Below are 20,736 nucleotides of genomic sequence, written 5' to 3'. Positions count from 1 at the left end.
ACGCAAGTTACAGGCAAGTGATCCTTTCTTCTTTCAAAAAAATCTCGAGCCAATTTATTTATGTAGCGTACCGGTAGTTCTTCCCGGACAAAGTGTGCTAGATACACAGAGAATACCCAAGCCACTCGAGAACTTGCTTAGAGGTCTCGACTGGGTGCGTTTCTTGCTATTCTAGATAACTTATCTGCGATGTTTCCGAGAGTGAGAAGCGAAAAGAGAAGAACAGGAAGTCTAGAAGATCAAACACTTACCGATAACTTATCGTCCTTCGGGATGCACAAGCTGGGAGAAGACCACGCTCGCCGTGGTGTCTCCCGAGTGATTCTCCTCGAAAGACATCATCGTCCGTTGGCTGTCGCTCGAAGTTCTCGGTATCTCTGGTGTCGGCCGGGCCAGATTGGAGTTTCCATCCTCGGAACGTTGATGGTGATGGAACATCGCTGCATCGTGGAGTTGCAACGAGTACTCAAGGTTCCAGAGGACGTCGCCAATGGAAGGCCGCTCACTTCCTCTATCAGCGAGGCACCTCTCGGCGATCTCTCCAAACTTCTGGAGAGACTCGGGAGTGCAGTCTCCGGCCAGCCTTGGATCCATGATATTACTCAGCCTTCCCAGCTTCTGCCAGTGGAGAGCCCATTCCGCGATGCTAACTTGATCTCTGGGAAGCGCTGGATTTATCGCCGGCCGAGCGCACACCACCTCCATGAGCACCACTCCAAACGAGTAGACGTCGGACTTCTCTGTTAGCTGCTGCCTCCGGAAGTACTCCGGGTCCAGGTAACCAAAGCTTCCCTTCACTGCGGTACTTACGTGCGTGTGGTCGAGAGAAGGACCAACTTTGGACAGGCCAAAGTCCGAGACCTTGGCAACGAATTTCTCGTCGAGAAGAATGTTGGTGGTCTTCACGTCCCTGTGGATGATCGCTCGCTGAGCGCCGGTGTGGAGATAATGCAGGCCCCGCGCAGCACCAATGCAGATTTCCAGCCTTTGCTTCCACGACAGCGTCGGGGCATCGGATCCGTAGAGATGTCCTCGGAGGGGCCCGTTCGCCATGTAGTCGTAGACGAGGATCATCTCCGAGTTCTCGTCGCAGTAGCCGATGAGCGAGACAAGGTGACGGTGGCGGAGCTTGGACAGCATCTCAATCTCGGTCTGGAACTCCGTCATGCCCTGCTCGGACATTGGATTCCCACGCTTCACCGCGACTTTTGTGCCGCCATTGATCTCTCCTTTGTACACTTTGCCGAAACCGCCCACGCCGAGCAGCAGATCGTCGTCAAAGCCGTCGGTCGCGTCCACGATCTGCTGGAGCGAGAAGTGCTTGCACGAGTTTGCCGGGGTGACCGAGTAGTGCGTCGCGGGACTGCTCCCGGGGAAGCCGAGCGTGACGGTGGAAGTCCCAGTCCCGGCCTGCGACGCTGGAACGGGCCTCCACCCGAGCTTCTTGCCACCTTTTGCTCCCCGGCGGCAGCACAGCACGAAGACGCACGCCGCCAGGAGCGCGAGGAGAGCTATCCCCCCGACTGCCGCACCGACGATAGCTCCCACACCCTTGGAGCCGCCGCTCCTCCCGCTGGAGCTGCTAGAGCTCTCACCGCCGTCGCTGTCCGAGAGGTTCCCGGCGGTGCTGTTCATCTTGAAGATCTCGAGACCGTTCAAGATGGCGTCATTGAACTGCGCGTTGGAGTTCGGAGCCGGACCAATCTGGACCCTGAGTGATCGTACCCCGCTGCTGGGGATCACGACAAAGTCCTTGTAAACGGGTGTGATCTCGGGCCCAGACGATCAAGTCAAGCCCATCAATCGCCGTCCTGTTGTTGATATAGACGTTAACATCCGCTGGTACGTCTTGGTGTAGTAGAGCTCAGCGAAGTGGAGGCGGACGAGGTGAGAGTAGCCGGGGCTCACCGGGAAGCTCCATGAGATCTTAAAAGTGTTGCTCACGGTGTTGGAGATGCCAAGCACCCGTCCCGTGCCATAGACGGCCGCGGGAGCGATGAACTCCGGGACCTCTTTCGTGAACTTGATGCTCGAAGAAAAGTCCTGGGATCCAACCCCTGCCGCGGCGCCCTCGATGAATCCATGGCCGTCGGACACCCAGGAGCGCTGCTGGGTGTCGTTAGCGGCGTTCACGGAAGCGCCACCAACGTTGAGGCGGTAGACAGTTTCCAGAGCTAGCCTGGAGAAGCCAAACTTGGTGGCCGTGCCTTGTCCCAGGAGCACGGCATCGTCTTGCAAGGCGTCCTCCGGCATGGACATCAACTCTATGCCATTGATGAGCGCGAAGGACCCGTTGGAGCTGGGCGAAGGCTGGAAGACGATCGCCAGCTCCGATCCCTCTGCCACGACCGAGTACTCCTTGACAAGATAGACGCCGCCGCTGCCAGAGCGTCTCACGCTATCCACGATCCCGCCGCTAAAGAGGGTGTAAGGGCCAACTGTGATGGAGAAATTCGCGAGAGCTGGATCGAACCCCGGGCTGGGGAAAGGGTAGAAGTGGAGACGTATCCAGTGCCTGCCCGGATCGACAGGGAAGCTGTAGTTCGCGCGTGCCGTGAAGATTCTGGCCGTGAGGTAGGGCGCGGGCGACGGGAGCTCGGGATTTTGAGCGCTGGTGTTGATCGAAATCCCGGAGGAGGCGAATGCCGGCGATTGAGGAGGCTCACCTTGCCAATGCCGATCGCCAGAGGAGGTGTTGGAAGCGGCGCCGCAATCAATGCGATAGAAATCCCGGGGCTGCCATTGCGCGAGGCAGCGCGCCAAGAAGGCGACGGTCCAAAGCCCCAAGAGCGCGAGCCGCGGTCTCGCGGCCATAGCCAGGAGCTCCTTAGCTGGGATCACGACGATGCCCTAAATTTCTATTTGAAGGGTCAAAGGCTATTACTTGACCGTTGCTTCGTTGACCAAGTCAATTATAATTCTCTTTACGAGCCAAGGTTTTGGATGTTCTTCCGCAACATTTGGAGCTCTTTATCGATGACAACGAGCTTCTCCTGGACAGCGGCGATTCTGGTCGACTCTTTCTCCACTAGCGATCGGTATGGAGCGGTGAATTGAAGCACCGAGCTCTCGATCGATTGAATGGATTCTTGGAGCTCGGCTTTCATCTCCTCCTCGAGTTTCAGGGATAGAGATTGCGCCACTTGCTCTACTTTTCTCTTGATCTCTTCACGCAGGGATGAAAGCTTGAAGATACTTACAAGCCTGCAAGGAAGAAAAAGGAGAAGAACTTTAGATGCTCTAGCTACTACGAGAAAAGAGAAAAGAAAAGGCTGAGAGATAAAAAAGCGTACCCTCCAGCTGAGCACAACCCAAGCGCAATTAAATCCTCCAATGTCGTTGGCAGTACCGAAGTTAACAACGATGCGGACGCACCGGCAATTCCGAGGCTTTCAAAGGTGCTGAAAACCTGTGCAGTGGATATATGTCATTCATAACTGTGAAGCTCTAGAAAAGAATAAAATTTTTTGACTCTCACCGCTTCACGAAGTTCCTGCTCCAAAAGAAGATTGGCGGCCTTGACGTCGAATTCGTCCAGCGCTGTCAAGCTGCGGCCAGAGAAACTTACGTTTTCGGACCAGGAATCCGTCACGACTTCCGTGTCAGGCCATCGGCTCTTGCCAATTTCCACATATTTCTCCAGTTGCCTTTGGGTGTTCAGAGTTACCCAAAGCTTGTGATCTTCTATCGCGTTCTGCAAAGTTTAGACTTAGAAACGAATACAGCGAGAGCATTTTGTTACCTTAACATCGGACAATGCCGTGCCAATTATTTCACGCTCAAAAGTAGCCGCACCAGCGGACGATGTCTCGTTTCGCGGCAATAAGTATTTTGACGCCGTGTCCACGCTCGTAACCTGTAATCTTTTATCTACAAATTTTAAAGCTCTTGCAGTTGCTTCGGCCACCTAAAGTTGCCCTCAAGTTAGCAAAATAAAAAACTAAAACGACTCGAATGCTTACCGCAGTAATAACCAGCTGAACTTGCAGATCCACATTGGTTCCCAGCAACTGCTTGTAACTAGTAAACTGGTCCTCCATTTCATCAAGGACCTTCTGATCAACTTCATTGTTTGCCGCATCAGCTTCTACTTGCTTCCGAGCAGCTGAAAGCAGTGCAGCCGCGATTCCTATCGGTGTTTCCAGCTTCAATCGGATCCTCTCAGCACCAGCATCTGATGAACCTCCGAGAAAGTCCAGAACATACTGCTCAAGTTTGTCGAACCCGCTGGCTGTCCAAAGGGGATCTCTTTCTAGATTCTTGCTTTCCAGTTGTTTAGCTTTGACTTTTGCGTGCAATGCCTTCCTCGCAGAAATTGGAAAAATCATTGCTGCTTCGATATTCAGTAGCTGTCGAACGTTGTCCGCTACGAACCTTCTGACTTCCTCCACCTTTAAAAGAAAATGCGTCAGCAGTGAAGCAACAAAAACCTTTGCCTACCTCCGATTCTTCAGAAAGGAGATCACACTTATTTAGAGTGAAAATAATTTTTTTGTTCCACCTGCGTATGTACCGTAAAAAAGAAACCTGATAGAAGACGTATCACATCAAAACGTGAAATGCAGAATGATGTGTGAGAGCTTGCCTCGCTTTCAGTGAGTGGCCTCTCAGCTCCAATAACAAACAGAACAAGATCAGCCCGAGGCACGAACTCCTCTGTCAATCGCTGTTGCCTTTGAAGTATAACATTTGTGCCAGGAGTGTCCACAAGGTTCATCTGCACCGAAGCAAAGATGAACAATTAGGAGCTTGCAACAAGAACAGAGAAACAAACAGGAACATCAATGCCTATACTCACGTATTTCTATCACACTCATAACATTGAAAGCAAGAGCCTATATGTGGACCTGTTTTAACAGCCCAGCAGAAAGATACCGCATGAGATGGCCATCAGGGTGCCTCGCCGGACGCTCCTCATAGCTCTCGTCGGAATACTTCAGCAAGGTTATCTCGTTCGTGGTTGGAAGTACTCCCTGTTTTAAGAACCTGTCACCGAGTAGCGCATTGATGACTGAAGATTTTCCAGAGTTGAACTCACCCTACACTTTAGAAGAAAACAGAGGTCAGATTGTAACAAAAAAAGAAAGTGACGTGCTCTCACCACTACAACCAGCAGAAAAAGTTCTTCTAGCTGCTTGACCGCATCAACGAGCAAGCCTACTTCCTCCATCTGTAATGAAAGTACATTTAGAGAACTCAAGAAAATGTTCGGTATTGTACCTGTGGTGACGCCTCTTTGATGATCTCAACAGCAGATGTAAGTATAGGCCGCTCTTCTTCGATGAGAAGCTTCGCTTGTTGCTCTATCGAGCTCAAAACAGCCGCTGCTGCAGTCGACGAGGATTTAGCACCTTCGCCATTCAAGCTCAATCCTTTCCCGGATTTAGTATAGACCGATGACGCCACTTTTGAAGCAAGGTCTGTAACGAAACTCGAAACTTCGGCGGCCGCTGGCAAAGAGTCGAGTATAATCCCACCGGCACCAACTTTGAGAAGTTTCACAGCATCCTCTTCTTGACGAGCCCACTCCAAAAACACAGGAATCTTCACCCGCTTGCAAATGCCTTCCACTAGAGCTTTAGCACTGGCTGACGATGCTTGCTCGCATTGTAGCAGCAAAAAATCTGCTCCTTCCGTGATCGTTGCAATCTCGGCGGACTGATAAGAGGTGACTCTTCTTGCAACCAGCGGAAGCACCACAGCCTCAGGCATTGCGTTTTGCATCATCCTTCTCGCAACCACGGAAGGAAGGCCTGCTCAAACAAAGGAGGACAAAGAACTCTCTGAGTACGTAAACTTAAAGAAGAGAAGGCCTTTTCCTACCTTGATCTGACAAAACCACACCATTTGATCCAGCAGCAGCAGCAATGTCCACCCTCTCCACGATCAAAACATCCGCTCTTCCTCTAACGATGGACATGACAATTCGCGCAGCATCGTAGAATCTCAAGCTATCTTCCTTTCCATCCTCGAGAATTACCAGATTTAATCCGGCTGCCACCGCCGAGTCGAGCACTGCCTTCTTCTCCTCGCCATCCTCCAAAATATCCTCCGCCTTGAGCCTCAATCCTAGTCCTGGAAGCCTCACAGACGCTCTCCTCGTCCCCCCTGGAAAGACGCCAGCACTAGCAGCGGCAGCATTTGTGGCCAAAACGCAAGATCCCGGCGCGCGCTTGTGTGATCGCGAATGGGAGAAGCTTAGATTGCGGAGGAGCGCAGGGATTTGCAATGGAGCAGTGCTGGGAAGTGGAATCTGGCAAATTTGCTGCGAGGATGTCGATGGCGCGGCATGGATTCGTGCTACTGCATGAGCAGCACTGGAATTGCGGATCATTCTGGCGAGATTACGATCATCGTATAGCAGCAGTACCTCATCCGCGCCTTATCCTACCACTCGCAATCCAGGATTTCTTACGCAAAGAAACCCACATTTTCCAACAGCCCTAAAAAACCAGCTCTGCGATTTAGGTAGGGGTTTAGGGATTTCGCGCTCGGCGCGATGGAGGTAAGCGAATCCTGCGAGCTACGTCTACTCCGCTGCGCGCTGCGAATCAATGCGGCTCCGATCGATCCGGTACGCGCCAGCACAGACGTCGAATCATCGCTACTGCAAGCGGTGGATTTCATAGAGCAGGGCTTGTATTCTCGAGTGGCAGCAATGGAGGTTATGCGTGAGATCTTCGGCGATGTCAGCTATGATCCTAGTGTTTCTGGGAGGATCTTCTACGACAAGATTTCTAGAAATGTGCGGAGTTTCGTGGAGAAAGAAGCAAATGAAGCTGCGTCAATGCTGGTAATGGCTGCAGGGGTTTCGTTCTTCTGCGTTTTCTTACAGTCCAACTTCACAGGGTAAGTTCTCTATCAACGATTTTTCTTTCCTTCTTGTTAAGTTTGTGGTCTTCAAGGCCGGAGCTTGACGTTCCAGCTTTCCCTCTCGATGCTATCTCCAAGATGGAGCCTTGGATTGCAGCCTCAGAGCAAAGCTGGGATACTTGGGCTCGTAGCGAACTTATGGTGGACGGGTGCGATCTCCAGGGAAAGTGCAATTGTCCTCAGGTAACTCTTTTCTTTCTGAATTGTCACTTTCTTACGCTCTCCTTCTCTCAGTACCTTGTTGTTGCAAAGGTTATGTTTGAAGCTATAAAAAATATCAAGGAGCCAGCGACACGGGTGTGGTGGATCGCGCGGGCTTTATTTTGCCAGCAGAAGTCACTGGAGGAAAGGTCTCCTACTCTTTTGAAAGATGTTGCTAGTGGCTATGCGGCAGTTGTCAAGTGTTTTGGCACTAAGTTTCTGAAAGATTGCTGCGGGTGGTACAGCCTTGTCTCTCTGGAAGAAGAAAACGCAATTGCTACAATGGCTTTCACAGAAGCTGCTTTGGTGGAGTATTATTATGGTCATGCGGACGAAGGACGGTGTGTATTACTGTTTCTTTTATCTGTTGCACTAATTGACTTATCTGGTGCAGACTTTTCGTTACTCAAGCAGAAAAAACTGCTGGATTGGTGTACTCCGTCGAAGGTGCAATGGGATTTCGTAGGCAATACCAAGTAAGATGTTGTAATATTTTTCTTTTCCTAGTTTGAAATTCTTGTTCGACCGAGTGTGCAGAGTGATCCGACTGCGCAGATGGTTCTGAAAGATGAATCGAACCTTCACGTCCTTGAGAGGGTTGATAAACCTGCTGAACAAGGTGACGTACTGTTATATCCAAGGCTGGAAAGCTCAAACATTGAGTTCCTGCACCAGAAGGCTCTTAGTCCGATACAACAGGTTCTAATTCTTGCTCGTTGCTTGGATGTGAAGAAGAAAAATGCTGAAAATGAATTAAGAGGTAAAGGGATTTTTGTTTCATGGTTTGAGCTATAGCTGTCTTTATATCAGACTGGGAAATGGCGCCGTTTATAGAAGCTGTCGACGCTCAGCAAGCCTCGCCTTTTATGGTACCGTACAGGTTTTTTGAATCGCGCTCATCTAAGTTTTTTGTCTTTTCAGGTCAAGACCTGCTGTAAACTCCTCCGTGTAGAGTGGGAAAAATCACGCGGTCCTACATGCGAGAGAGCATTTCAGACTATGGACGACATTGTAAGTCTAGTTAGGGAGTCGTTCCTAAAACTAATTCAACTCGTAGGTGTCAAGCATCCGGGATGGCCCATGTAATCCATCTGAAAGAATGGAACTTTTGTTCTGCGTCTCATCTCCTTGTCTTCAAGCTCTTCTCAGGTATGTTTTCCCTGTTTCTCTCGTACTGAAGGTCTGATTTGATTTGGTATAGGCAGTATGCTAACACGTTGGTTAGCATTGGTAATATCGGAGAGGCTCTCAACCTTTTTGAGAAACTCGAGTTATGGCAGAGCGTTATTGACTGCTACCGGTTCGTTCTTCGTGTCAGTGGAATGCAACTTTACAGGATCGTTTCAGTTTGCTCGGAGACAAAGCAAGAGGAGTAAATCTTATCAAGGAGCGTCTTGAGATATCACCGAATGACCCAAGGCTGTGGTAAGTATTTGTGCTGTCTTTTTCTTGTAGTCCTAAGATCACTTGTGCAGGTGTTCTCTAGGAGACGCCACTAATGACGACGCATGCTTTTTGAAGTCTTGGGAAGTTTCTGGGCAGAGATATGCAGTTGCACAGGTAAAAACTCTTTTTTTTTGCTTTTCTTTGTTTAATGCGCTTGGTGTACAGCGTTTTCTCGCTCGTTCTGCGATGAATAGGAAAGAGTATGAGGAGGCGGTAAAACACTGGTATGCACTTCTGGTGATGCTAGTACAGTGTTAACGAGGTCACTAACAGGGGTCTGGCACTTTCACTGAACCCGTTGTACTCCGACGGCTGGTTCTCTGCGGGGTTTTGTGCATTAAAGGTAACCGTCTAGAACCTGTATTTTCTTAACTGAGTTCTGGTTTTTCAGTGTAAAAAATATGACCAGGCTTTACATGCATTTGTGCGGACAATACAGCTTGATCCGGAACATGGAGAAGCTTTCAATAACATTGCCGCATTGTAAGTAAAACTTTTTTCTCTTTAATATAAAGTCGCCTGTGTTCTTACAGAAACATGCGCAAGGAAAATCTGAAAGAAGCAAGCACCGCATTCCAACAAGCAGTGCAGTTCAAGTGGGTCCTTTTTCCTGGCTATGTCCATGTATTTCTAATTTGATTGATGTAGGCGGAACTCCTGGGAGCTGTGGGATAACTACGCACACGTCCTTGTTAGTCTCGGCAATTTTGCGCAGGTATTCCTCACCACTTGCGTTTTTCTTAACTAATTCTATGCAATCTCTCAGGCAATACCCGCAGTAGGACAGGTTTTCGAGCTGTCACCCAGAAATGTTGACACAGGCTTGCTAGCAAGAATCATTGACGTGTTCGAAGAAAAACAACTCTTTACAAGTGAAACTCCTGCCGAAGGCATGACTGATCACGAGAGAAAACGGCTAATAGAGATGCTTGGAGAGCTGATATCAAAGGTAGATCCACAAATGCTTGTGAGCTAACTCTTGTTCTTTTCTGTCATACAGATGGCCTCGAGTGGCAATTACGGTGGAGATGTCTGGGGCGTAAAGGCACGATGGCACAAAGCTCTCGGCGACCGACAGGCATCAACCAACGCCTTCTTGAGACAAGTCCGAGCATACCAGGTAGAGAAATCTCCAAACCATCGTCCAGCCCTCACAACCACACTGCTTAAACAGGGATCAAACTGGCAACACGATGAAGCCCGCTTCCGAGCTTTCGCCGCCGCCTCACTCGGACTGTGCCAGGAGTACATAGCGATCTGTGGTAAAAAGGAGCTAGCAGCCGCGCAAAGGCATCTCACAAACACGCTCAAACAGGTACTACTTCGTTTCCCGGCGAAAAGCTCACTCTCTTTTGCGTTCGTGCCCAGGCCGACGATTTCAAAGACTCGGAAGACTACAAGGCCCTGGAAAGCATGCTGGGCTCACTCGCCAACTCGCTCAAGATCCCGGAATGACGATGGAATCTTTTGAAAATTCACGTGAATATTCACAAGATTCTTCCCAGAAGTTTGGAATCTTGGCTAGGGTTTTGGCTAGGGCAGGGGAATGGTGCGCGGATACAAGCAAGAGCATGTGTACAAGCATCCGTGGGATCGCGTGACGGCGGCGACATGGCGCAAGTACCAGGATTTGGACAACAAGCCTCAGCTCTCCCACGTCCTGAGCGTGGACACGATCGCGCGTCGCGTGGACGGCGCCACGGGCGTGCTGGAGAGCACTAGGTTAGTGTCGGTGAACGCGCCGTGCCCCTGGTGGCTCCAGCGGATCATCGGCGATAGGGTGTGCCACTGCATCGAGCGATCGAGCGTGGACGCGGCGGCGCAGACAATGCAGATTGTGACGCGCAATGTGACGCTCAAGGATTTCGTGGAGGTGGAGGAGAAGTGCTGGTGCTCGCCCCACCCCCAAAACCCCGATTGGACGCTCTTCCGCCAGGAGATGAACATCCGCTGCTCCACGCTCTCGGCGCTGGCGTCGCTGGCGGAGAAGATCGAGCAGCGCTGCATCGAGAAATTCCAGCAAAACAGCGCCAAAGGGCGCCAGGTGATGGAGCAGCTGTGCGCCTTCCTCGAGAAAGAGTCGTCCCTGGGAGGATCTTGACAGATTCCCCCCTCGTGTAGGGTTGATTCGCGCTTTTTTGTTAAAAAACAAAATAAATGGTTTCTATGGCGGCGGAATCTGGCCGTTGGATGGGCGCGTGCTCTCGGCCGTCCGATGGGGATCCGGGCCCTCACACCCGATTGGCTCAAATTTGAAGTTTTGGGAGGTGGTGTTTAAATAGCTGGAGTGCTTTCTAGCGCCTCTAGGGCATCCCGGGAATCGATCGAAAATGTCCGGGGCGGGAGGGCGCAAGGGCAAGAAGAAGAGCGTCTCAAAGTCCGCGAGGGCGGGCTTGCAGTTCCCGGTGGGGAGATTAGCGCGCTACCTCAAGAATGGGAGGTATGCCAAGCGCGTCGGCAGTGGAGCGCCAGTCTATCTCGCCGCGGTTCTCGAGTATCTTGCTGCGGAGGTTTGTTTCCTCTTCTCTCTCGTTCTCGACTCTTACCTATATTTCTCCTCGCTAGGTTCTCGAGCTGGCTGGCAATGCCGCCAGGGACAACAAGAAGACGAGGATAATCCCCAGACACATCCAGCTCGCCGTGAGGAACGACGACGAATTGGGGAAGCTCCTGCAAGGCGTGACGATCGCGCATGGAGGCGTGATTCCACACATTCACGGCGTGCTCTTGCCCAAGAAATCTTCCTCCGGCGCTGGATCTGCCGAGAAGAGCCCCAAGCCCGAGAAGTCTAAGTAGAGATTCAAAACAAAAAAGAGGGAGCTCGCTCTTCTCGTTTGTATAATAGCTAATCTCCCCCAAAATTTCGAAATTTTATTCTAGATGAGCGCCCAGGATCTCTTCCCCGCCATTGGTTTGTTTTTCTTTACAGTTTGATAGGCTGTAGACTAAGCTAGGGTTCCAAGGCGATGGCGGTGGAGCTCGCGTCAGCGATTTTCTTTCTCGCGATGACTTGCTTGATCAGAGCCGATGTTAGCAAGTAAGATCTTCCTTGTTTGGATGTCTGGTAGAAAATGCGATCCAATGCAGTGTCTTTGGCGACAATGGACGAGCGCTCACCCCTCCTCGGGGCTGGAATTCCTTCGATTCTTACTCCTGGTCCGTCTCCGAGGAAGATTTCTTGGAGAATGCAGAGCTTGTGTCGAAATATCTCAGGAATTTCGGCTACGAGGTAAGATTTCGCCATGGATTGTGTCGCTGGAGCTAAGATTGTCGCGCTCGGCAGTACGTTATCGTGGATAATCTCTGGTTCCGGAAGGTGGAACCCGGTGTCTCGTCTTTCACGAGTGGCACTGATACACTGGACGCGTATGGCCGGCCTTTGCCCGATCCAGACCGCTGGCCTTCGTCGAGAAATGGCCAGGGATTTCGAGAAGTTGCCGATCGCGTCCATCAGCTGGGCCTCAAGTTAGGAATCTCGGTCATCCGTGGCATCCACAAAGCGGCTGTCGAGCTAAACACTCCAATCTATGGATCACAGGTATGGCTTCTTTCCAGTTCAGTGATTGTTCTAAGATCCATCCAAACAGGGCAGTCGGAGTCCATACAAATGGAAAGCCCGCGACATCGCGGTCGTGGGGCAGGATTGCTCGTTCATGCCCGATAGTTTCATGGGAGTGAACGTAAGCTCCTATGGTGGGCGACTCTATCTCAAGTCACTATACAGGCAGTATGCTGAGTGGGGCGTCGATTTCAGTACACACGATTTCCCTTCACACTGATTCACAAACTAAAGCTAAGGCTTGTAAGTTCGTCTTGTTCAGCTGGTTTGGAAGAACTAACCGATGCATGGCAGTTAAGCACGACTGCGCTTTTGGTGAAAGGGACCTCCATTTGGAAGAGCTCGTGGCTGTATCTGAGGTAGATGTTGCATACTTTTGGTGGAAAAAAAATAACAGGCAAGAGTCTTGGTGCATTGGTGCAGGCTATCCTTCATACCGGTCGTCAGATTGTTTACTCAATTGCACCCGGCGAAAACGCAACGCCTGTCATGGCTGCTGCGATAGCCAACATGACCAACTTGTATCGTGTGTCAGCACATATTTGGGATACATGGGTGGAGTTGGAACCGGCCTTTAACATCGCGAGGTAGAGCTGTGGAACTTCAGGAGTATCGCTAATTTTTCTAGTTGAAAACAGGGATTTTGCGGCTTCTGGCCTTGTTGGAGCGAGTGGTCTCGGTGGTGGTCGTTCGTGGCCAGACCTGGATGTTCTTCCTTTTGGCTGGCTCACCGATGGAGGTTCGTTTCTTTGTTTCTACTTTTGTTTTTTCTAAATCTCGACAGTCTTTAGACACAGATAATGGACCTTATCGGTCATCAAGACTTACCGATTCGGAAATGAAAACACAGGTGATACCTTTGACTACTTTTACGTATTGCTTATAAGAGTATTGTTTTGTCATGTTGTAGATGACGCTGTGGGGCATGGCAAGATCTCCGTTGATGTTTGGTGGAGATATGCGGCACCTAGACCAAACAACACTTGATGTTCTTACGAATCCCACTGTTCTTGAAATTAACTCGAATAGCTTTGGAAATACAGAGGTACGATTTTGGTTCGCAAAAGCTTCTGACCAACGCTTTCTCATTTGCCAGATATTGCGATTTGCAACTGACACAATTAAAGTAGCTGAATGTGGTGGCTCGAATCATACCAGATGGAACACCTCACACAATAGTTCTCAAATATGCTGGAGACGAAAGAACAACTCTGAAGGCTGCTACAAGTGGATACCACACGCCAACAGGTAAAGTCTCTCAAATCATACTGTGGCAATCAACCTTACGCTTGTTGAAGTCAGGACGAACACCGGCCATAACCTTGGTCGAGTTTTTGACACCAACAAGACATGCCTTGATGCCAAGGCGAGTCATGGGAAAAATCGAAGCGAGCACTTTTCACCTTGTCGCGACCATCCTAGCCAGGTAACGAGCGTGTAAGCAGTCCCAAAACCAAATTTTCATAACTCAAAGCTGTACAGACATGGAAGCTCACACCATCCGGCGATCTTGTGAACGATCACCTGGGAAGATGCGCGATCAGTGTGAGCGAGGACGATTTGACACGGATATGGGTTTCCTATGGGCACTCAGGTACTTACTACTCGTTTTTTTTTCGGTTTCTACCAAACAAGAAACTTTCGACTTCCAGGAGAGGTCTATGTTGCCTTCTTCAATGCTAGCCCGAAGAAGACCCAAATGTCCATCACGCTCGAGGAGCTCCTGGACGAGTTCTACACGTCCCTGGCGGTAGCGAACAGCAGCTCGGTGATCTTCAACGCGCACAACAAAACGAGATGGCGGTGCCTGGGCGAGGAAGTATGGAGTGGCAAGAGGGTGGAAGAGACGCACTCCATATCTTTCAGGGTGGACGGCCATGGATGTGCGCTCTTTGTCCTCTCGTGCAACTACAACCTTCGCGGCAGGAATATGAAGACTCTGTCCAGGGTGCTCCTTGCGTCTTTTGTGGGGATTGTTGTCATCCTCACGCTTGTCAACCTTGTGAGGTATTGCTGGTTGAGCCAGCACAAGCATAGGAAATAAGCAAAAAGTTTAAACATTTTGCCATAGAAGAAGGCACACACACACACAGAGCACACATCGTTGTTCACTACTATGAAATATGGTAATTTCGATCAGATAGGACTCATGGGCCGTGACAAAGCCGTTTGATGCCCATGCGTGGCCATGGGATTGATCGCAAGGAGCTCTTATCGCATTTTCACGCGTGAGAAGTTTCTGGAAGCACGAGAAGCTGGCTTTGGATGTTGCAAACACCAGAAATCCTGGCGAATACAGAGTGGCAGGAATGGTGAAGCGCTCAGACTATGCTGGTATTCTTGGGTCTGTTGTTGAGACAATGGAACGGCCATGTGGTTGAAAATGCTCAAACTTTATGATGCTATCTCACAAGAAAAATTGGAAGGCAATCCCATATTTTAAAGCAATGCCACCAAGTTCCTAGCTTCCATGCGAGAGGTGGATTGCTATTGTTGCATTGTGGGGAAGGAGAAAGAAAAAAACCAGTTAAGAAAAATTTGATCATAGAGAAGTCAAAATATATAAGCAATCTTAGAGTGCAAAAGCTACTCCTCACAGCATAGCTATTCATTCTTAATATTATATATAGCTTGCCATATCATTGTCAGTTTTATTTGGATCTTCCCAACAACTACCACATTTACCAGAAGTAATTGGCTTTTTTATCCAATTTCTTTGTAGCTAATCATTAGGGAAGAAATAATCAACATTTATTATGCTTAACTATATATTAGATGGCCATCCCACATACAAATACCCGATGGATATGGAGATCTCCCAATAGGATCATGTGAATACTTGATATTTTTCCAATAGATAAATTACCCAAAGGGAGATGAATATTAAAACTCTCAATAGGAAAAATGTTTTTTCAATGGGAAATATTTACTTTATACTTCTCGACAGGATATGCCTCCCAAAAAAAAAATACTTCAAAAAATAAAATAGAAGATGGGAAGTAAAAAACAGCTTCTGCCAGTAGAAAAGCCAAATTTTTTCAATGGGAAATATTACTTTGTACTTCTTGACAGAAACATATGGCTCCCAAATAAAATAAAATAAAATAAAATACTTAAAAAATTAAAATAGAAAATAGGGAGTAGAAAACAGCTTCTACCAGTAGAAAAAGCCAAATCTTTTCAATCAGAAATATTTGCTTTATACTTCCCGATTGGAACATATGCTTCATGAATGGAAAATTTGGCTTTTTATTTCATGGTGGGAAAGACTTACTTGTTAGAAAATATCAAGCATGTTTGAGAAACCTCCCTCAAAAACAAGTTTAGGGGTTTTGCATTTAGGGTTTAATCCATTCTTCCTCCTCTATCATACATGTTTAGATTTACAAAGAGAAGGTTTTTTACTCCTCATCTTCATGGTGCCAAGGTAGCAATAGCTAAATTGAGTTACTATTGGATTTTTCAATAGTGAGGTGCAAAATAGACACAAGTATTACTATGAACTTTCTCTAAGTGCTCTCACTCCATTATGTTTCCACTATCACAAACTTTAAAATATACTCTAGATATACTATAAAATATACTCATATGCATCTCTTGCACATTTGATGACCTCCATCTAGCCATATTTGTTCTAGATGTATAAACCTAGGATCTCCAATGTGCACTCTTTATGGTGCCTTCTTATACTTTAGCCAAGGATCATCAAAGTCATATGCATTGATGCAAGTTTTGGCATGGCAAGATACAAATCTTGCATCCATGGAGACCAAGGCTGAAACTCCAAAGCTTATGCAAAAGAAAATAAACAAATGCCCAATCAATCATGCCTTACCCTTCACTTAATCATTGCTATGAGCATTTTGGCAAGTTCCTCATAACTAGGGTGTAACCACTAGCCTAGATGAGTCGAGGATAAGCACTCCTTTTTAGCAGGAGGCAACATAGGATAGGAATCCGGTATACTAGTATTGTAGTCATCCAATTCTCCATTGCTAATATTTTTGACATTGATTGTGTATTGTTACTCTTTATTAGTCTTCTTTTGATAAGAATTCTCTATAACCTTACCTCTACTTCATTAGTATCTCTCTTCAATGGCAGGCTAGCATGATTAAATCTCATTCTAGACTATGTTTGGTGTAGTTTCTAAGAGTGAGTTTTCTTGAGCACTTATCTAATGATAGTGCACAGTCTACTTTAATCATCTTCACTAGATTTCCTTTCTAATCCCTTGGAAATTTTTCACTAATCCCTTCACCAAAGCCTCTGTGCATTGGCAATTCTATCCCTATTCCTCTTCCTTGGCCCAATATATTAGTAGCAGTGACCCTTGAGGTCTAAGCATGACATGAAAGCTGGAAAGAAAAAAATGTCAAAAGAAATTAAGAAATGCAACTTTTCAAGAACATCTCAATGTGCAATCGCCACACAAAACAAGCATCACATGCATGTGAAGTCAATTAACTAGCTTAAAGCATGAAAAGTATCAGCAAGGAGGCATCATGTTGTGATGGAAGTCATCCTTGTGTAGGAAGTATGGGAGCTCTAGTTAAACAAGTTTTGTTATTGTGTTATCTCCATATAAATGTGTGATCCTAGCACAATACTAGGGTGAAGACTATTGACACCACTCACAAGTTGGAGAAGAGGTGTTCTCAAAATTTGTGCAAAAATTGCACATCCGCTGGTGTTTCAAATGCCATGCTATCAAGTGCAAGCTAGGACCACTCCGTCTTTGCTGGAGCAAGTTCAGGAGGTTTCAAGGAGTTCTGGAGGAGGCCTAAGATGCCAGGTTCTCCATGCAATGTGGCTGCAAAATCGCCACACATAATAAGCACCACATGCATATGAAGTTGACTACTTGGCTGAAAGTATGAAAACGACTAGCAAAGAGGCATTATGTGGTGGTGTAGGTCATCCACAAGTAGAAAGTATAAGAGCTCTAGTGATTTGCAAAATGAAGCACCCAATTATTTTGAAAATCAAAAGCAAACCTTGATATGTTTGTTTATTGTGTTGTCTCTATGTAAAGTTGTGATCCTAACATAACACTAGGGCTATATAAAAGTGATGACACTGCTCATAAGCTAGAGAAGAAAGTGTTGTCAAAGTTAGTGCAAAAGTTGAACAGCCGCCAATGTTTATAATGCCAGCGTAATGGGCTGATATGTCAATGGTACCTTTGGATGTCGGTCTTAGGACTGGACACGTGGAGCACTTGGACTAAGTGCAAGGGATGAGTGGCATGGATGCCATCCTCAGGGCTAGTAAGTCCCAAGTCCTAAATTGGACTTAAGGAGGTTGTGAATGAGACTCCTCTAAGTGGTCAAAGGTGTGGTTAAGTGACTAAAGTAGGATGGAAAATTTAGTTGCTTAACTCAATTTTATTTAAACCCAAGGATGTTTAACCCCAAATATCCTAATATCCTTAACTGATTAGAAAAGAAGGTGCATTTTTATTCATGGACCCTTTCTCTTTGTATTTAAATTACATAGATTGTTTCTTAAGTCATTCCCTTTAATTGTATATAAGGTTAAACTGTTTTTACACTCAAGAAGGAGAGTGCCTTTAAGGATATTCTGGAAGATTTTGCGTTAAGTGATTGTTAGTATTTGAAGTAATCTATAATATTTATTCTCAAATGTTTCTATGTTATTAGGTTCACACTTATCACATGAGATAAGATAATCTTATCTTATGAGGTGATAAGATTATCAGTGAATAAATCTTAGGTTAGAACATAAAAGTATTCCAAGTAAGCTATCATCTAATAAACCAAAATTAAAGTATAGGAGCCACCAACTATTGAGATCATATAGGTGAAAGTCATAGGATTAACTATCTCAATGGCAAGTATATCATCAAGAAAACTCAATGATAAATCTTAACTACTAAAAATTGTAAATAGTTATAGTGGATATAATCATGGAATGAGATTTAGATATACTATCACTATAGATCCTTGGGACCTTGGGGGATAAATAGAGATAAAATAACTACTAATAAAAGCTTTTATCAAACAATTACCCTTTTTTTAGTTGGTTTAAGAGGAAAGAAATAGAGTGTGCTACATGTGGTATTAGAGCAAATAGCACAAGATCAATTCCCATTTATTAGTGGTTATTTAAAATATAATATACCATGAAGTAAGGTATATTCTTACCCTTAAAATTTATGTATTGGGCATCCATGATTATGTCCTTTATCTCGTAGGGCATCCATAGACAAAAGTATCCACTATGGGAATGCCATAAAGGTGGATGACTAGTTGGAATAACTGATTTATATAATGAAAGGATTAGTAAATTTAGTTGGAAATGGAGGTGTTAATTTCCCTTGGCTCAATAAAAGTTGTTAGTCAATAGTCAATGAAGATATTGATATCTCTAAAAAGGGGGTGAGTGTAGCATATGAAATTTGGATGTACTGTCACTAGGGATAAAATAGTCATTAAAAGCTCTCTTATCAAATAATGGCCCTTTTTCCATTTGGTTTAAGGGGAGAAAGGTAGAGTGCGTTACGATAGCATGCTAAATAAGTTATGAAAGATAGCTCAAAGAATACAAAGTATCATCAACGAGGAAGTAAAATATTTGCAAATATATCACCCAAAGGAAATAACATCTAATCTATCCAAACCAACTATAATAACAACTAATAGAACATAATGAATGCAGCAAAACCAACAAGCATTTGTTTATACTAATTATTGCATAAGCTAATCTGAATAGATTCTAGTCAATAATACTAAAAAACTTAAGTTGTTTAAATAAGCATTTGTAACATCCTACCGATATCTCAAACCCAAGAAACCAATCTAAAGCAAACCAATAATAATGCCAAAAGCCAAAAACCATCAAAGAGAATAATTAACCATCATTAAAGAACATTAATTATCACATCAATAAAGAGATACATAATTATTGTCAAAAAAATAATGTACTATTCTAAAGAATGGCAACACTAATAATAATTTAGCAAAACCTTTGACAAGGATAATCAATTATTCTAGATGATAGTCAATCATTACTATGTAAAAGTTAAGTTTAATATTGAAGCTAATGAGTCAAAATACCTTCCCTAAAAATTTCTAACAAATAGAATAATAAGTATAAAACTTAAAGAATCAAAAGCTCAAAGAAGCCTATAATCAAATCTCATTTAATAATGATCATAAATTTTGCATGAACTAATGTCAAAGCCAAAGAAGAAATTGTTGTATAACCCACAATTTCTTTTTCAACACATTTATAAGTTAAACTTTATAATGCAAAAGTTAATAAACAGTATATTTGCATCAGTCCAAAAACCAAGTACAATAAAACTATGTTCAATAAGTAATCACAAAACAATCATTTATGAATCCATCTTTTATAGTAAAACGTAACTCACTTTATAACAAGCACAAGAAGAATTATCAATAATCAATATATCCTTAACTCAAATATAGTAAAGAACAAACAATTTTAATATCAATCACTAACTCTTCCTTTTATAAGGCTAATATAGTATATGACTAAATCACTTTTCAAGGAAAAGCCAAAACTCAACCCTTACTAAATAATTTCATCTAGAATATAACTAACTCAATTTACCACTTAGCTCATTTAAATGCTAATATAATTACTAACTAGCAAATTGCACAAATTTCAATAGCATAAAAATACAGTCAACTATCAACACTATCTTTATTGAGATAAGTGGAATAAAATAATATTTTTCATCTCATTCAATCTCAACTTCAATCATATCAATATCAAGGCATTATTTCAATGCTATCAACACTAGAATAAAGATAAAAGAAAATAAGAGTGAATCACCACTCAACACTCTCTAGCAACCAAAATAACCAAACTCAAAAATACTAAACTTAATATTTGAAACCAATCTTTCAGCAAAACTTAGTTATAGATAACACGTTATCAAGGAGTGATTCACCTGGAGAACCTGGCAGTTATCAGCCACATTCTCGCAGAGAGCCTGACTCGATCCAACGACTGCCAACAGTTAGATCAAGTTAGCAGACGAGCCATAACCCATTAAGGAGATGAGAGTCACCACTCCCACCGTCAATCCGCTGAAAAGGGACTCTCCGCCCAAATGCTTAGTGTCTGATAGACAAACATTGTATTTTAAAGAAGTTCTGCCGTCAAAAATCACTTACATGATGTGGCAGTGGGCACGATGATGAAGAACGAGAGATTGAATAGGAAATTCGCTGAAAGAATTATGCACAAGGACATCAAAGGAGGGAACTGAAGCTCGTCCATTCTTGCTCTTCCTTGTGGTGGTGATTCTCGAGCTTGCCCTGTCTAAAGCTGGATCATTGTGATCGTCCCTAGCCAATGTAGTCAGCCTTATTTGTCTTTGGGTGTCTTCGTACTTCCATCTTTTTGTGATCTTCTGAATCTCAGTGGAGTTGTTGGGGAGTATCTCCTTGAGTTGCCAGGCAGCTTCTCCTTTCCTGCAACATGTTTTCAGTGCAGTTACGGCTATATTCCCTCAGCTATGAATGAAGTGATTTGTATCACAATCAATTTATTATTGGCAGTTGGCAACTACCCCTAGGGGAGGTAAATACATCTAAACACATGTCTTTTCAGGGTAAAAGTATGAAAAAGACTTGGTGTAAGAAGTGAAATAGTGTGAGAAA

At 45.4% G+C, this 20,736-nt stretch overlaps 7 protein-coding genes across 9 annotated transcripts; 5 read left to right on the top strand and 2 right to left on the bottom strand.

Moving 5' to 3' along the window:
• Nucleotides 1–33: 33 nt before the first annotated feature.
• LOC112347225 (receptor-like protein kinase THESEUS 1) lies at nucleotides 34–2,838 on the bottom strand. Its single transcript, XM_024677762.1, is given in 4 exon segments — nucleotides 34–184; nucleotides 252–1,768; nucleotides 1,770–1,836; nucleotides 1,839–2,838. Coding segments are annotated over 3 exon segments (2,553 nt in total). The 5' UTR covers nucleotides 2,815–2,838; the 3' UTR covers nucleotides 34–184; nucleotides 252–258.
• LOC9637468 (probable transmembrane GTPase FZO-like, chloroplastic) lies at nucleotides 2,838–6,419 on the bottom strand. The gene is made up of 11 exons (XM_024677761.1): nucleotides 5,824–6,419; nucleotides 5,221–5,753; nucleotides 5,102–5,170; nucleotides 4,848–5,039; nucleotides 4,586–4,717; nucleotides 4,441–4,527; nucleotides 3,963–4,391; nucleotides 3,743–3,907; nucleotides 3,479–3,694; nucleotides 3,294–3,409; nucleotides 2,838–3,204 (listed from the first exon to the last, which is right to left on the bottom strand). Exons 1-11 carry the CDS (start codon nucleotides 6,332–6,334, stop codon nucleotides 2,925–2,927), a joined length of 2,730 nt encoding a protein of 909 aa, XP_024533529.1. The 5' UTR covers nucleotides 6,335–6,419; the 3' UTR covers nucleotides 2,838–2,924.
• A 32-nt stretch (nucleotides 6,420–6,451) lies between these two features.
• Nucleotides 6,452–10,027, top strand: LOC9637467 (tetratricopeptide repeat protein 27 homolog). The gene is made up of 20 exons (XM_024677763.1): nucleotides 6,452–6,849; nucleotides 6,906–7,056; nucleotides 7,108–7,415; nucleotides 7,469–7,550; nucleotides 7,612–7,834; nucleotides 7,885–7,943; nucleotides 7,996–8,085; nucleotides 8,132–8,223; nucleotides 8,276–8,374; nucleotides 8,422–8,499; nucleotides 8,550–8,634; nucleotides 8,686–8,744; nucleotides 8,794–8,863; nucleotides 8,912–9,003; nucleotides 9,054–9,116; nucleotides 9,169–9,235; nucleotides 9,287–9,469; nucleotides 9,521–9,640; nucleotides 9,695–9,835; nucleotides 9,889–10,027. Exons 1-20 carry the CDS (start codon nucleotides 6,500–6,502, stop codon nucleotides 9,973–9,975), a joined length of 2,499 nt encoding a protein of 832 aa, XP_024533531.1. The 5' UTR covers nucleotides 6,452–6,499; the 3' UTR covers nucleotides 9,976–10,027.
• Nucleotides 10,028–10,042: 15 nt separating this feature from the next.
• Nucleotides 10,043–10,685, top strand: LOC9637466 (protein slowmo homolog). Its single transcript, XM_002972973.2, has one exon. The coding sequence runs from the start codon at nucleotides 10,067–10,069 to the stop codon at nucleotides 10,619–10,621; it is 555 nt and encodes a 184-aa protein (XP_002973019.1). The 5' UTR covers nucleotides 10,043–10,066; the 3' UTR covers nucleotides 10,622–10,685.
• A 125-nt stretch (nucleotides 10,686–10,810) lies between these two features.
• LOC9637465 (histone H2A-beta, sperm) lies at nucleotides 10,811–11,409 on the top strand. Its single transcript, XM_002972972.2, has 2 exons — nucleotides 10,811–11,030; nucleotides 11,086–11,409. Exons 1-2 carry the CDS (start codon nucleotides 10,851–10,853, stop codon nucleotides 11,314–11,316), a joined length of 411 nt encoding a protein of 136 aa, XP_002973018.1. The 5' UTR covers nucleotides 10,811–10,850; the 3' UTR covers nucleotides 11,317–11,409.
• A 77-nt stretch (nucleotides 11,410–11,486) lies between these two features.
• On the top strand, nucleotides 11,487–12,184 carry LOC112347286 (probable alpha-galactosidase B). Its single transcript, XM_024677942.1, has 3 exons — nucleotides 11,487–11,503; nucleotides 11,608–11,749; nucleotides 11,837–12,184. The coding sequence occupies exons 1-3, from the start codon at nucleotides 11,487–11,489 to the stop codon at nucleotides 12,182–12,184; spliced, it is 507 nt and encodes a 168-aa protein (XP_024533710.1).
• On the top strand, nucleotides 12,027–14,165 carry LOC9637464. 3 transcript variants are annotated; one of them, XM_024677767.1, is made up of 10 exons: nucleotides 12,113–12,322; nucleotides 12,374–12,438; nucleotides 12,503–12,666; nucleotides 12,718–12,818; nucleotides 12,871–12,929; nucleotides 12,990–13,124; nucleotides 13,176–13,327; nucleotides 13,382–13,505; nucleotides 13,562–13,673; nucleotides 13,732–14,165. In XM_024677767.1, exons 1-10 carry the CDS (start codon nucleotides 12,211–12,213, stop codon nucleotides 14,121–14,123), a joined length of 1,416 nt encoding a protein of 471 aa, XP_024533535.1. In that variant the 5' UTR covers nucleotides 12,113–12,210; the 3' UTR covers nucleotides 14,124–14,165. The 3 variants fall into 3 exon arrangements, with proteins under 3 accessions (XP_024533536.1, XP_024533535.1, XP_024533534.1); XM_024677768.1 differs by adding an exon at nucleotides 12,027–12,058 and having other exon boundaries at nucleotides 12,113–12,438; nucleotides 13,562–13,871; XM_024677766.1 differs by having other exon boundaries at nucleotides 12,113–12,438.
• The last annotated feature ends 6,571 nt before the right edge of the window (nucleotides 14,166–20,736 follow it).

Source organism: Selaginella moellendorffii, unplaced genomic scaffold (assembly GCF_000143415.4).
Source record: "Selaginella moellendorffii unplaced genomic scaffold, v1.0 SELMOscaffold_20, whole genome shotgun sequence".
NCBI classification, from domain to species: domain Eukaryota; kingdom Viridiplantae; phylum Streptophyta; class Lycopodiopsida; order Selaginellales; family Selaginellaceae; genus Selaginella; species Selaginella moellendorffii.
The sequence above is the reverse complement of the archived record's forward strand: the minus strand, read 5'-3'. Positions and strand labels throughout refer to the sequence as shown.

Bases quoted from the DNA above. Each gene is read 5' to 3' on its own strand.
- LOC9637468 (XM_024677761.1), bottom strand. From the start codon at position 6,334: ATGATCCGCAATTCCAGTGCTGCTCATGCAGTAGCACGAATCCATGCC. The intron at 4,718-4,847 runs GTCCACATATAG...GCTTCGGTGCAG, and splicing joins CTGCTGGGCTGTTAAAACAG to ATGAACCTTGTGGACACTCC. The intron at 3,410-3,478 runs GTGAGAGTCAAA...TCCACTGCACAG, and splicing joins AGCAGGAACTTCGTGAAGCG to GTTTTCAGCACCTTTGAAAG.
- LOC9637467 (XM_024677763.1), top strand. From the start codon at position 6,500: ATGGAGGTAAGCGAATCCTGCGAGCTACGTCTACTCCGCTGCGCGCTG. The intron at 7,416-7,468 runs GTGTGTATTACT...TATCTGGTGCAG, and splicing joins GGTCATGCGGACGAAGGACG to ACTTTTCGTTACTCAAGCAG. The intron at 7,835-7,884 runs GTAAAGGGATTT...TCTTTATATCAG, and splicing joins TGCTGAAAATGAATTAAGAG to ACTGGGAAATGGCGCCGTTT.
- LOC9637466 (XM_002972973.2), top strand. From the start codon at position 10,067: ATGGTGCGCGGATACAAGCAAGAGCATGTGTACAAGCATCCGTGGGAT.
- LOC9637465 (XM_002972972.2), top strand. From the start codon at position 10,851: ATGTCCGGGGCGGGAGGGCGCAAGGGCAAGAAGAAGAGCGTCTCAAAG. The intron at 11,031-11,085 runs GTTTGTTTCCTC...TCTCCTCGCTAG, and splicing joins TCGAGTATCTTGCTGCGGAG to GTTCTCGAGCTGGCTGGCAA.
- LOC112347286 (XM_024677942.1), top strand. The intron at 11,750-11,836 runs GTAAGATTTCGC...TGGTTCCGGAAG, and splicing joins TCAGGAATTTCGGCTACGAG to GTGGAACCCGGTGTCTCGTC.
- LOC9637464 (XM_024677766.1), top strand. From the start codon at position 12,211: ATGGTGGGCGACTCTATCTCAAGTCACTATACAGGCAGTATGCTGAGT. The intron at 12,667-12,717 runs GTAGAGCTGTGG...AGTTGAAAACAG, and splicing joins CCGGCCTTTAACATCGCGAG to GGATTTTGCGGCTTCTGGCC. The intron at 12,819-12,870 runs GTTCGTTTCTTT...GACAGTCTTTAG, and splicing joins TGGCTGGCTCACCGATGGAG to ACACAGATAATGGACCTTAT.